We start from the raw sequence: 10,073 nt of genomic DNA on the forward strand, positions 1-10,073 counted from the left end.
ATTCCGGAGAGACTAAATGTCAGAAGTCTACCATATACTCCTATTAAACCTACCGAGTGGGGGAGGGGAGGGGAGGGAGGAGAGTCAAGCGATGAACTATAAGCTATATATACTTTTATTTTCATTTGTGTTGTCATGTCAGCTAGGGATGGATGTTAGTTAATGTCAATTTCTATCATAGAATATGTTAGCTGTATTTTAGAAATATGTCTGGGACGGTATATGCAGTGCCTTCAGAAAGTATTCACACCCCTTGACTTTTTCCACATCTTGTTGTGTTACAGCCTGAATTTACAATTGATTACATTGAGATTTTGTGTCACTGGCCTATACACAATACCCCATAATGTCAAAGTGGAATTTTGACATTGCTCCCACAGTTGTGTCAAGTTGGCTGGATGTCCTTTGGGTGGTGGACTATTCTTGACACACATGGGAAACTGTTGAGCGTGAAAAACCCAGCAGCGTTGCAGTTCTTGACAATTGATTACATTGAGATTTTGTGTCACTGGCCTACACACAATACCCCATAATGTCAAAGTTGAATTATGTTTTTAGAAATGTTTACAAATTAATTAGAAATGAAAAGCTAAAATGTCTTAGATGTAATAGAATATGTTAGCTCTAATAGCTCATATATTTGAGAAATACTGTATATCTGGTACTGTATGTAAGGAGCTGTACTGAAAATAACAACATCTGACTGTTTAGAGTCCTAGCAGCTGCCAGTCAGTCAGTCAGCCAGTGACACGGACCTAACCTTGGCATATCTGAGAGTTAAGGAGCTAACCCTGTTACCAGCAGTCAAAGTCCAGTCCAACCAGAATTAACCTAAAATACTCTTGTCACATTGACTGTCTAGACAAACTCCAATTACAGGGCATGTATAGGAAATGACTAGAGTTTTGGGTATCAAGGTGGTGTTTAAGGGATTTGGTAGATAAGTGCCTTCTGAAAGGGAATTATAGGACTTTTCTTTGAAGCAATTGTTCACTGCTATATCAGTGTTGGTTTATATTATGTGGACCTGGAAAGTGGTTTCTGGAGGAGGACTTGATGAATGAGGTCAAACCATTGCTTCAGAATGCAGGTTTTGTGTGGTCTAGTAAACAGATAGTTAGCCTTTTGGGATCCAAAGCTTGTCATAAAATACAATTGTTGGGTTGCCTTACTCTCTCTCTCCTGTGGTCTTCATCTGTCATATTGCACTTGCAAAGATCCCTCAGCCCTCCTAAACAAAAATGATCAAGTGTTAGTACCACACAGTTTACTGTTGAGAGAAGTTACGGAGTGCACCTTTTTAAGGGAAATATTGTATATTCTCAGTCTTCACTAAGAGGCAGGAAACGGGAGGGTTGTGTCTTTGTCTTTCTTTTGGAGTGTACCACTTGTGTGAGAGATGGTGGGTCGGATAGCGTTGTCTCAGGTCGCTGACTCGGGTCTCCAACCCAGGTCTGAGTCATGTTCAGTGGCGCAAAACAAGTTTGGCGATGGGAAAACAAACATCAAGGGCCAGTGACCGAATCTGTGGGTGCTTTTATCGCTAGTTGTAAATATGAATTGAATGCTGTTTTGTTAGTGGTTTGAAAACCTCTCTGTAAAAAAAAAAGAAGTTTGTACAAAAATGACGTCCCTGTCTGATTGGTCCTAGTTCTACTGTGTGTTATCAACACTGCTCTGTGAAAACAGGTAAGAGGAAATGAATGCAGTCAGATTTGGTTGATTTTGTTTACAGATGAGAGTCGAGTTGAGATAGAAATGTCCCTCTTGGTTTGTTAAACTTGTGGTTTATAAAATGTGTATGCTTGTGTTTCAGCTCTTGTCCAAGCTGGAGCAGACAGGACTACAAACAGAGGGGATTCTCAGAGTACCAGGGTCTGCATCCAGAGTAAAGGTAAGGTACCTCAGATACACACACCCCCTCTCCCTTTTCCACTGATGAGACTGGAGCTTTTAATACTGTAGCTGTCAATCACCAATCATAGAGCTATCTTGTTCTGTGTAACTCTAGCCTATGTCTACCATTTGAAAAACATTTCACAGAAGGGAAAGATATGTTTGCTCTTTGATTTAGTGCTGTACTTGACCCTATCTTATATTATCCTACTGTATAGGTTTTGGGTACCCAGACCCAGACTAAGGTTGTCAAGGGCAGATGTGTTCTGGCCAAGAATATAAACTGAGTATATTGAGTTGGGAAACTGTTGAGTGTGAAAAACCCAGCAGCGTTGCAGTTCTTGACACACTCAAAGCGGTGCGCCTCACCTTGCACCTACTACCATACCCCATTCAAAGGCACTTACATATTTTGTCTTGTCCAGTCACCATCTGAATGGCACACATACACAATCCATGTATCAATTGTCTCAATGCTTAAAAATCCTTCTTTAACCTGTCTCCTCCCCTGCATCTACACTGATTGAAGTGGATTTAACAAGTGACATCAATAAAGGGTCATAGCATTCACCTGGTCAGTCTATGCCATGGAAAGAGCAGGCGTTCTTAATGCTTTGTATACTCAGTGTATGGATGTTATTGACAGGAAATTAAAATCATGCTCAGAAAATATATTAATGACTGGTGTATTTCTGACTCCTCCCTACCTACACTCATCTCTCCCCTTATCATTTCCACATTCCTTGTCTCTCATGTAGTCATGTAGTAACTCTGTGTTAGGGAGGTTGGTGTATGTGTGTGTATGTGCATGGTTGCATATCTCTGTGCCTATATGTGTGCATGCATATCTGTGTGTTTATGTGTGTTCCTCAACCAAAACATATTTTGTACTAAGTAGAACCATACCAAGTCGAGAGGCCCCTACGGTTAACATGATACCCAGCCGGCCCAGGGGCCCACAGATGAAACCTGTCCCTCCCAGACAGAGTGAGCCTTCACTGGGATAGACTCTCTGATTATCAGCCCTGATATCCCAACTCATCCAGCATCACTCACAGGCTATGGGAGGCCACCCTCTCTGCCTCTCCACCTCTCCGTACCCTCTGGTCTGGTCTGGATAACCTCCTTTCATCATTAGGACAAGCAGACTGAAGGGGAGGATGTACCCCTCCACCCCCACTCACCTCCATTGTAATTTGTTAGGCACCATGGAAGGTCAGACACCCCCACACACACACTTGAGAGTTCAACTAGAGGAACCATGTGGGTATTAGGTTCCCCAAACACATATGGTGATGGTTAGGGATGTGATTTGTTCTTATGGAGGGGGTCAAAGGTGACCGTGGCGTTGAGATTAACCACAGGACGAGCCATTGTGGAGATAATGTGTGTATTCTTGTTTTGGTGTTGGTTTTACATCATCTATGCCAGGGGCTGGAGCAGAAGTTCTATGAGTTTGGATTGAGCACAGGAGGAGCCTTTTTTGGGGATAACTGCTGCAGTTTCTTGTTTTGGTGTTGGTATTTGTAGCATCTTCGCCAGGAGCTCGAGCAGAAGTTCTATGAGGACCGGTTTGACTGGGAGCAGGTGAGGCACAACGATGCAGCGGGCCTGTTGAAGATGTTCATCAGAGAGCTGCCTTATCCTCTGCTCACTCTCCAACACTTACCGGCCTTCGCCGCTGCACAGAGTGAGTGCACACACATGTAGGCCTGTACGCTTACCATGAAGTGTATACATAATACAGTGCCTTCGGAAAGTATTCAGACCCCTTGACTTTTTCCTAATTTTGTTACATTACAGCCTTATTCTAATATTGATTCAATTGTTTTTCCCTCATCAATCTATACACAATACCCCATAATGACTAAGCAAAAACTGGTTTTTTAGAAATGTTAACAAATGTCTTAAAAATAAAAATAAACGATTACATTTACATAAGTATTCAGGTGTTGAAGCACCTTCGGCAGCGATTACAGCCTTGAGTCTTCTTGGGTATGACGCTACAACTTAGCACACCTGTATATAGGGAGTTTCTCCCATTCTTCTCTGCAGATCCTCTCAAGCTCTGTCAGGTTGGATGGGGAGCGTCGCTGCACAGCAATTTTCAGGTCTCTCCAGAGATGTTCGATCGGGTTCATGTCCGGGCTCTGGCTGGGCCACTCAAGGACATTCAGAGACTTGTCCTGAAGCCACTCCTGCGTTGTCTTGGCTGTGTGCTTAGGGTCGTTGTCCTGTTGGAAGGTGAACCTTCACCCCAGTCTGAGGTCCTGAGCACTCTGGAGCAGGTTTTCATCAAGGATCTCTCTGTACTTTGCTCCATTCATCTTTCCCTCGATCCTGACTAGTCTCCCAGTCCCTGCCACTGAAAAACATCCCCACAGCATGATGGTGCCAGGTTTCCTCTAGAAGTGACGCTTGTCATTCAGGTCAAAGAGTTCAATCTTGGTTTCATCAGACCAGAGAATCTTGTTGGTCATGGTCTGAGAGTCTTTAGGTGCCTTTTGGCAAACTCCAAGCAGGCTGTCATGTGCCTTTTACTGAGGAGTGGCTTCCGGCTGGCCACTCTACCATAAAGGCCTGGAAGGTTATCCCATCTCCACAGAGGTACTCTAGAGCTCTGTCAGACTAATCATCGGGTTCTTGGTCACCTCCCTGACCAAGGCCCTTCTCCCCCGATTGCTCAGGTTGACCGGGCGGCCAGCTCTAGGAAGAGTCTTGGTGGTTCCAAACTTCTTCCATTTAAGAATGATGGAGGCCACTGTGTTCTTGGGGATCTTCAATGCTGCTGAAATTTTTTGGCACCCTTCCCCAGATCTGTGCCTCAACACAATCCTGTCTCGGAGCTCTACAGACAATTCCTTCGACCTCATGGCTTGGTTTTTGCTCTGACGTACTGTCAACTGTGGGACCTTATATAGACAGGTGTGTGCCTTTTCCAAATCATGTCCAATCAATTTAATTTACCACAGGTGAACTCCAATCAAGTTGTAGAAACATCTCAAGGATGATCAATGGAAACAGGATGCACCTGAGCTCAATTTCGAGTCTCATAGCAAAGGGTCTGAATACTTATGTAAATAAGGTATTTCTGTTTGTTATTTTTAACACATTTGCAAAAATGTCTAAAAACCTGTTTTCGCTTTGTCATTATGGGGTGTGTGTGTGTACATTGATGAGAGAAAAAAAAATGTAATCAATTTTAGAATAAGGCTGTAACGTGGAAAAAGTCAAGGGGTCTGAATACTTTACGAATGCATTGTATGTGGACACCTGCTCGTCGAACATCTCATCCAAAATAATGGGTATTAATATAAAGTTGGTCACCTCTTTGCTGCTATAACCGCCTCCACTCTTCTGGGAAGGCTTTCCACTAGATGTTGGAACAATGCTGCGGGGACTTGCTTCCATTCAGCCACGAGTATTAGTGAGGTCGTACACTGATGTTCGCCGATTAGGCCTGGCTTGCAGTCGGCGTTCCAATTCATCCCAAAGGTGTCCGATGGAGTTGAGGTCAGGGCTCGGTGCAGGCCAGTCAGTTTCTTCCACACCAATCTCGACAAACCATTTCTGTATGGACCTCGCTTTGTGAATGGGGGCATTGTCATGCTGAAACAGGAAAGGGCCTACCCCAAACTGTTGCCACAAAGTTGGAATTACAGAATCGTCTAGAATGTCATTGTATGCTGTAGCGTTAAGATTTCCCTTCACTGGAACTAAGGGACCTAGCCTGAACCATGAAAAACAGCCCCAGACCATTATTCCTCCTCCACCAATCTTTACAGTTGGCACTATGCATTCGGGCAGGTAGCGTTCTCCTGAAATCCACCAAACCCAGATTAGTCCGTTGGACTGCCAGATGGTGAAGCATGATTCATCACTGCAGAGAACGCGTTTCCACTGCTCCAGAGTCCAATGGTGGCGAGCTTTATACCACTCCAGCTGACGCTTGGCATGGCGTATGGTGATCTTAGGCTTGTGTGCGGCTGCTCGGCCATGGAAACCCATTTCTTGAAGCTCTCGACGAACAGTTATTGTGCTGACGTTGCTTCCAGAGGCAGTTTGGAACTCAGTAGTGAGTGTTGCAACCGAGGACAGACAATTTTTACGCTCTACGCGCTTCAGCACTCAGTGGTCCCATTCTGTGAGCTTATGTGGCCTACCACTTCGCAGCTGAGCCGTTGTTGCTCCTAGACATTTCCACTTCACAATAACAGCACTTGCAGTTGACCGGGGCATCTCTAGCAGGGCAGAAATTTGACTAACTGACTTGTTGGAAAGGTGGCATCCTATGACGCTGCCACGTTTAGTCACTGAGCTCTTCAGTAAGGCCATTCTACTGCCAATGTTTGTCTATGGAGATTGCATGGCTGTGTGCTTTATTTTATACACCTGTCAGCAACATGTGTGGCTGAAATAGCGAAATCCACTAATTTGAAGGGGTTTCAACATACTTTTGTATATATAGTGTATATTTGTTTCTAGTCATTTATGATTCATTTCCATTTTCTCTCCTAAATGTACTCTTAACAATGCCAATAACAGTCAACAACACTTCCACCAGATGGTAGGGTGTGTGTGTGTGCTGAAATATCAGTGTGTATTCCGCTCTGTCCCTCCTCAGGTGTCTCCTCTCCCAGACACCAGATCCAGGCTCTGCACCTCCTCATCATGTTGCTCCCTGAGCCCAACAGAGACACACTCAAGGTGAGCTTTGACTAATGACCCTAGGACCCTAAAGGTCAAGTCACTGTGTTGTTCACCTTTGGTCTCCATTTAGGAATCACGTCCTTTGTAGCTATCCCAAGACTCATGATCATGGACTGAGAAACTACACTTTCAACTTTGACCTCACAACCCAAAACACAAACATACACCTATCCCATATATCCAATCCTAAAATAGCTCAAATAAGTGCAGGGGCTAAGAGTTTATTTTGAATTGGGCAACTGTGTCCTACTATGCATTTGCTATACATTCCTATGACTCATTAAGCCAATAGTCACAACCATTCTAAGGGGCGGTTGCCTTCGTAACATGTAAACAACCATGAAGTGTTGCTCAAGCCTCAGTCGAGGCGTAATATGATGACTTATCTCGGCACACTTGAAGTGAACGTGAAGAGCAACAGCCGTGTTTAAGTGTAGTCCCATAAAGAGGTTATCATGTAAAGTTTAGATAAGAGGTGTCAATCCTTATTCAGGTGGGTGTTTTGAAGGTGTGGAGGGAAAACGGGTGATAACCCACTAACGTCCTCTCTTCCTGAGTGTACAGTATATCAAATGACATGTGTAGGATAAGATATGAGTGTGTTTTAGTGTGGGTATATTTTGGGTCAGTAGGCCAGATTTACCCATTGATTGTGCCAGTGCAAAGGTTTAAACTATTTTCTTGAAGGAATAAATCCGAAGGACACACACACACACACACACACACACACAAAGACCCACTCTAACCCCTCTGTGCCCCTCCAGGCCCTGTTGGAGTTCCTGAGGAAGGTGGTAGCTTATGAAGAAAAGAATAGGATGAGTCTGTGGAACGTGTCCATGATCGTGGCTCCCAACCTCTTCACCTACCGGGGCAAGAACGCCAAGCAGGAGGAGATGCAGGGGGCAGCCGGGGCGGCCCACCTCGTACGGCTACTCATCACATACCAAGACCTGCTCTGGACCGTGAGTTTGCTGCACACGCGCGCGTACACGAACACATAGAGATGTGATACATGCGCACACACACACACACACACTACACATTCACTACCTCCAAACATATCTTGTCAACAGTCATCTCGCCTCATCAGGACAGAATTGGGTGTTATTCAACTACAGTGGGACTGCAATTTCCCAAATTAGTGGTTGATAGATTACGTCTATACTTCTCAAACTGCTCCAGCATAGCATCTGCAATTTTAAGATTCCAGTACAACCTCTGTAATTCTGCTGAACAAAACCTCCCTTTCAGTAATTCAAGAAAATATTTTTTTTATGTAGACCACAAGGTTTTACTGGAAAACAGTTTTTATGCGAGGCTAATAGACCAGTGCCTACCAAAATGCAAAACTACAAAACTACTGAACAAAAACCCATGAGGGAAGTGATCCAGGCACATTGTATGAAACACAAAGAGCAGCTTGACCCAAATCTGGTGACTGGTGCCTGGCCTATTAGAATGCAATGTCAGTATAGCCCAAATCATCAGTATAGCCCAAATCATCAAGCCTCCGGTCAGATGGGGAGAAAGAGAAGAAAGGGAGAGATGTAAAGAGAAAAAGAGGAGAGAGATTAATAGGTATATTGTTCTCTCCTCAGGTGCCCTGCTTTCTCATCTCCCACGTGAGGAAGTTGAATGAGGCTGGTGCCAGCAAGAAGCCGCCCAGCTCAGAGAAGACCAAGAGGAAGCTGCTACTGATGAGGAAGAGGAACGCCGAGAAGACTGAGAGGAGCGAGGTAATGATTACTGATTTATCGACTCTAAAGTACTTTAACCCCAACTTGAAATGGCCAATTAGATTTATTCTCAATGTTAGTTTGACTAGACAACAATATCATAGGCTATTGGGTGTATGCTTGCTCCTGACAGTACCTAATTGGATGAGGTCGCTAGTACCTTTCAGCATGAGGTGTACTCATGTAATGGGACTTGAATTGAAGTTGGGGCTTTTCTTGGTCCACAGTTGACTGACCTCAGAGAAGGGGTCATCAGGGTTCACGCCCCACAACACGCCAAGATCTCCATGGCAATCCAGTTGGATAACGAGACCAAGGCCAAAGACGTGATGGCGCGCTTCGATTACGAGAACGGGTCAGTGGAGGAAGAGGATGAGGATGATTCGTTTTTTTCTGTCCCAGACAGTTATTGATGTTGCTAATGCATACTATAGGGATGTCTGGGTTTATTAAAATCATTCTATTTTTTTCTCTCACAGTCGTGGCACCAGAAGCACTAGCCGGAGGCCAGTACAGTATTTGTTTGAGGTCGGAGGAAACATAGGTATGTATAGTTACATCACTGTTTGACTCAAATTATTTTCAAACACAAATTATTCTTGTCATTTCTCAGTCTTCGTTAACCAAACTAAACAATACTTTTCTCTCTAGGCGAGCGCTGCTTGGACCCTGAGACTCACCTACTAGACGTGTACCATGTGAATCCGCACTGTGAATGGCTTTTAAAACCCACAACCACATGAGAACTGAGGACTCACTCGCTCAACAGTCAGCAAGCAGACTGAACCACTGCCCTCTTGTGGTCGTCCTGGTGAACTGACTATGCATGGAGGTCTTGTTGACTTTAGGTTCAATTTAGGTTTTATCCCAAACAATGGACCACTAAAAAGAGAGAGCGCTTAGAGAGGAACTGTGGAGAGAGACATTCTCCTTCTGAAGGAAGGACTCATCTCAGGCCCTGTTTGTGTGATTAAACCTTTTAACAAAATACTAAAAATGACGGAAGCACTATACTCTGAATATCCGGGTTCTGAATGGAAGTATTTGGAGGAGGGACAGCTTTGTGAAGACATGCGCCACACACGTGACTGACGACATCCCATTGCTTGCCATTGGAATTGTTTGGTGCCAGATATTCACCTACTGGGTCGTTCCACCAATTCAGTGCCCTTTGAGGAGAGGAACTCTTTTTACACTACGATTTGGCTATTAGATCCTCAATGTGTCTTTTGAAAAACATATTTAAAAAGGATTAGTCTCACCATATTAAAACAAGAGTTCAGTGTCACGTAACTGGATTGACCTTAAAATGAGGGTCAGACTTAAATGAATCACTAATCTTCAGAAATTACTTTTGTCAAAGCAACAAAATAACTAGGCCTTTACAATGATGGTGAAATGTTGGGGTTAAGTGGCTTAAAATCTTCCTAGAAGTCAGAGGGTGCATTGAGGGACACTTTAGCAAGTCTTTATTAATATTAAAAATCGGATTTATTGAATTCTCCATGTGGTCTATATCAAAGGGCACTTCATTTAATAAAACTGGATTTTAAAATTCAATATTGTGGCACAATTGCTACTTAAAATATCAAAGGGATGCAAAAGGAACTCTTCGTGGAACGACCCTGCTACAGAGACCATGGACACAATAATAGACAGTGATGGGTCCGCTCACTGAACAATGTGTACCACTTCATGCAAGACCCAGTTAAAGATTTACTTGCTATATTT

General features: G+C 43.9%; 1 protein-coding gene across 2 annotated transcripts in view; it reads left to right on the forward strand.

Moving 5' to 3' along the window:
• Positions 1-9,714, forward strand: part of LOC121569180 (rho GTPase-activating protein 28) — a 49,513-nt gene extending 39,799 nt beyond the window's left edge. For both annotated transcript variants that reach the window (XM_041879905.1, XM_041879907.1), the window contains exons 8-15: positions 1,817-1,894; positions 3,427-3,586; positions 6,521-6,603; positions 7,371-7,568; positions 8,205-8,342; positions 8,570-8,697; positions 8,822-8,886; positions 8,994-9,714. In XM_041879905.1, coding sequence (XP_041735839.1) covers positions 1,817-1,894; positions 3,427-3,586; positions 6,521-6,603; positions 7,371-7,568; positions 8,205-8,342; positions 8,570-8,697; positions 8,822-8,886; positions 8,994-9,085 — 942 coding nt within the window. In that variant the 3' untranslated portion in view covers positions 9,086-9,714. The remainder of the gene's footprint in view (positions 1-1,816; positions 1,895-3,426; positions 3,587-6,520; positions 6,604-7,370; positions 7,569-8,204; positions 8,343-8,569; positions 8,698-8,821; positions 8,887-8,993) is intronic.
• The last annotated feature ends 359 nt before the right edge of the window (positions 9,715-10,073 follow it).

This window comes from Coregonus clupeaformis, chromosome 7 (genome assembly GCF_020615455.1).
Source record: "Coregonus clupeaformis isolate EN_2021a chromosome 7, ASM2061545v1, whole genome shotgun sequence".
NCBI lineage: Eukaryota > Metazoa > Chordata > Actinopteri > Salmoniformes > Salmonidae > Coregonus > Coregonus clupeaformis.